This window comes from Scylla paramamosain, chromosome 2 (genome assembly GCF_035594125.1).
Source record: "Scylla paramamosain isolate STU-SP2022 chromosome 2, ASM3559412v1, whole genome shotgun sequence".
Lineage (NCBI taxonomy): Eukaryota > Metazoa > Arthropoda > Malacostraca > Decapoda > Portunidae > Scylla > Scylla paramamosain.
In genome coordinates this window covers 14,015,001-14,019,334 of record NC_087152.1, presented here as the reverse complement: position 1 = coordinate 14,019,334, position 4,334 = coordinate 14,015,001, and the positions used below count along the sequence as shown (strand labels likewise).

At 39.9% G+C, this 4,334-nt stretch overlaps 1 protein-coding gene across 1 annotated transcript in view; it reads left to right on the top strand.

The window, feature by feature from the left end:
• The first annotated feature begins 1,130 nt into the window (after window positions 1-1,130).
• LOC135110626 (gamma-interferon-inducible lysosomal thiol reductase-like) overlaps window positions 1,131-4,334 on the top strand; it is a 10,224-nt gene continuing 7,020 nt past the window's right edge. The window contains exon 1 of the mRNA XM_064023157.1: window positions 1,131-1,256. Coding sequence (XP_063879227.1) covers window positions 1,221-1,256 — 36 coding nt within the window. The 5' untranslated portion in view covers window positions 1,131-1,220. The remainder of the gene's footprint in view (window positions 1,257-4,334) is intronic.

Below are 4,334 nucleotides of genomic sequence, written 5' to 3'. Positions count from 1 at the left end.
CCCACACTACACTACCTTGGATCGCGCCACTCGCCAGGAAAATATCACAACCGCTTGCTTACGTCCTGCATTCAGAAGCGCTTTGCTCCCTCACCGCGACTATTTTGAAAGGCTACAGAAATTAATAGCTTCTTAAGAGCGTTTCTCCTGTTAATAATGTAGAAAAGTTAATTTGTAAAAAAAAAAAAAAAGTACTACACCAGAAACCTGCTAAGCGGCTAGAATGGGATCACTTCTTAAAACTACGTCAAGTAACTTCTGTGATACATCTAAAAGACGCTCTAAATAAGATGTATACATCAATAAAGAAATGTGGCATAAATGTTGTACAGTGTTGCTAAATGTTATTCTCATTAACTTTCTATGTTATGTATAACTATATTTAGAAGATAATCTGAAGGAATACAGGCATGAAATGAGTTATTTACTAATGAAAAAGTGTTAAACTCATCGTGAAGGGCAATACTCATCCACGCTACCTGACCCAGGCCCGGTGAGGCGGTGACCTGGTCCTGACATGCTTTTATTAACTCACACCAGATTTAAGGTGGGCAAGTATGTTATATCTAATAATACTTACATGGTAACTGAAATAATATAATTAGGAAATATATAATTTACTAAACGAAAATAAATATTAATGAAAGTAAAACGTTGAACTCATCGGGAACGGCGAGGCGCGGGTGACCTCACCCTTGAATCACCCACCACATGTACCCTGGGAAGCGACCCACCTGGTTTTATTTTGGGAAAAGAGGCAGCACTTCACCCACGCCCTGACCCCACCCTAGCCTTCAAATAAGGCTGGTCTTTATATATATATATATATATATATATATATATATATATATATATATATATATATATATATATATATATATATAGAGAGAGAGAGAGAGAGAGAGAGAGAGAGAGAGAGAGAGAGAGAGAGAGAGAGAGAGAGAGAGAGAGAGAGAGAGAGAGAGAGAGAGAGAGAATGTGTGTGTGTGTGTGTGTGCGCGGCACAGAAGTGTTTCAAAGTATGCTCCTATACCTGGGCAGCTTGCTAATCAGAGATGGGAAAGCGACAGGTGGGGTGTTACTCGTGGAAACACTGACATAAGGTAGGAGAGTGATGGCTGGGGATGATACTGAATGCCAAGGAGGGGGGGAGATGCTGGGGCAATATAAAATGAAGGGCGCGAGGCATGAAACACCACTTCTAGCATCTCCCATTCACCATGCGGCCCGTGCTCCTCCTCCTCGGCCTCGTTGCGGTAAATACCCACACCTTTGCTTCCAGTAGATCTAGGCGGCATCACGTTAACGGTGGTAAACAAATGGAAAACCTAGTATAAGAAATGCACGAAAAAAAAAAATGGTTAACTATTTTGACAATATAGAGAAGTGTTAATTCTCATATAAGAACAAGAAAAAAAAAAATTGCACACACACACACACACACACACACACAATTTTGCTTTGTCATCACTCAGGCTTATACCAGACAAGAGTTTTCTCAATAGTACTTTTTTTTTTTTTTTCGTGCATGAGACAGTTCAGTTTGTTCCCAGTGAAATAAAAAGCATTTCTGAACCACTTTCCGAAACATTTCCATGTCTCATTTCAACTTCCTTTAAGCAGACTAGAGTGAATGTTTTCAAGAGTGTTTTCATGATTCTAGTGATATTTCAACACGAATTTCGCAACATAAGTGGGAAAAACACTCATGAGAACCTGATTGATCATCTACGTGGATCTTGAAGATAGGGGGAAAGACTTGATGAAAGTTCAGGGTCTGTATTCTGAAACCTTAGGGCGTCTCGTCTAGGCAACCTTTAATAGGATATGAATGAACTTACTGGGATTTTCAAGAGGATTTTATGATTCTAACAATAACTGAACAAAGATCCTGCACCATCAAGAGCAAAACGCACTTGTTAGAACACAACTATTTATTCCTGTGGCCCTTGAAAATAGACTATGAGAGTGAACACAACGTTTAAGAATAGGGGCCTGAGTGTTTCAAAATACGGATCCTTATCTCAGACTCCTATGGGACAGCCAGGGGTGTTCCCGGCAGGGAGACATGCGTCGGGTATTGTAAATAACGGCATAGTGAGCTGTGGTGGCGCCGCGGGATTTCGGTTATCGTTCATAAGGGCAGGGATTTAACCCTTAACGATTTATTGTGTGCACCCCGCCATACACACACACACACACACACACACACACTCACACACACACGTTAATCTACCCTTCACCTTCACCTACATTACGTAATTCTCTCTCTCTCTCTCTCTCTCTCTCTCTCTCTCTGTGTGTGTGTGTGTGTGTGTGTGTGTGTACTACTCTGCCCTACAGTTCCATGAAAATTGTGAAAATCATTAAAAATAATGTGCCATTGATTCTGGTACTTATTCAATTTCTTAATTAATGAAGAACTATAAAATCACGTAATTCTCTCTCTCTCTCTCTCTCTCTCTCTCTCTCTCTCTCTCTCTCTCTCTCTCTCTCTCTCTCTCTCTCTCTCTCTCTCTCTGACGTAAATGTGTTGAAACGTGGAGTAGTTTGGCGTAACTCAGGTCTGTCTCAGGTTACCACTTAAGGTAGGTAATCCCAGGCGGACGAGAGCGGCCACACGCGTACTTACCCAGGCCAGGCACCATTCAGCCTCCACCCGTCCTCCCCTTCATACACTCCTGCTTCTTCCTCTTAAGCCTCACACAGGACCGCATTCTGAAACAATTTTGCGCCGCAGCTCCACTACTTTCAAAAGTCTCTATTCGAAGTGACACGGGTTCTTATGGATATTTTTATGTTTCTAGTGATATATTAACAAGATTTCTACATTAATAACACGGGAAAGAGTCTTGAAAACCCAGCTAATCGTCTCTACGGTCTTAGAAATTAGAGTTGGTAAGAAAGCAAACTGTTTCTGAATTCGGGCCTGAGTCTCATCTAGCTGCTCAACCTAAATATGAGAACGGTCACATACCTACTTACTCAGGCCAGACATCATTGAGCCACCCCCTCAGTTTTCCTCCTTCGTATATTCTTCTTCCTTTATTTGAATATGGTTTTGTCCCATTCCGTCACAGATCATGCCCTGCACAGTTTCGAACTATTTGTTATAGTACTTTCTTTTTATTATGGTATCTTCTTCTTCTTCTTCTTCTTCTTCTTCTTCTGGTAATACTGTAGTGTGTACAGTACATCATTCTTACATCAGTTAGATAGATAAATAAAAAAAGGTTCTGACATTATGGTTTATTATACTTCCTCCTCCTCCTCCTCCCTCTCCTCCTCTTTTTTTTTATTCTTATTCTTGTTTTTTTTTTTTTTGTTCTTCGTCTTCATGTGGTAATGCTACAGCATACGTTATTTCTACATCAATTAGATAAAATATAGAAAAAGCATGGTTCTGACTGGACTTTATGATTTACTATACGATTATTTATATTGATTTGACTTCGCATGCTAAAGTACTATCACTACTAAGAGCTTCAGCGAGTGTTTATAACACAATTAATGTTTCGCGGTTCCATATACAAAACACTCGTGTACCTTGGAATAGCTGTAGTAAAATTTAACAATTCAAGTGTTCTGCTACTTTGGATCGTATTTTTAACCGCTTTCTTCTTTCATCAAGACCACGGAGATGATTAGTCGTCCTTTTCACGCGTGGAGAAAACGAGAAAGGACACAAAAAAATATGAGATAAAAACATTAAAATTGCTGTTAAAAAAAAAAAAAAGGAATATAAAAAGAGGCAGGATTTAAAAACAAAGTACAATTTAGTTCTGAAGGTGTGAAACTACTACTCTCTCGAAACAGGGGAAGTCTTAAGGAGTAAAATCAGAAACAAGCAGAGAGTTCCGGAGTCTACCATTAAAATTGAAATGCCCATTTTCTTTCCCTTCCTTCCAGCGTGCAGTGGGCATGCCTCTTGACTGCAGAATTATTCTTATTTGAATGTATCACGGTATCCGTTGTTGACTTTGCGTGAATGACTCCTTGGTTTGCCTTAGCTGCGTGTGTTTGTTTGTTTGTGTGTGTGTGTGTGTGTGTGTGTGCTTACGTAGGATGGGCACCGGCCAAGAGCAACAAAACTGTAAAAAAAAAAAAAAAAAAAAAAAAAGGCCCACTGAGGTGACGATCCCCGAACAGAGTCAAAAGCGGTAGTCAAAAATTACAGGATAAGTTTCTTGAAACCTCTTCTTGAAAGAGTTTAAGTCATAGGAAGGTGGAAATACAGAAGCAGGCAGGGAGCTCCAGAGTTTAACAGCGAAAGGGATGAATGAATGAACGAGAATATTGCTTAAATCTTGCAGTAGAGATGTGGATAGAACAGG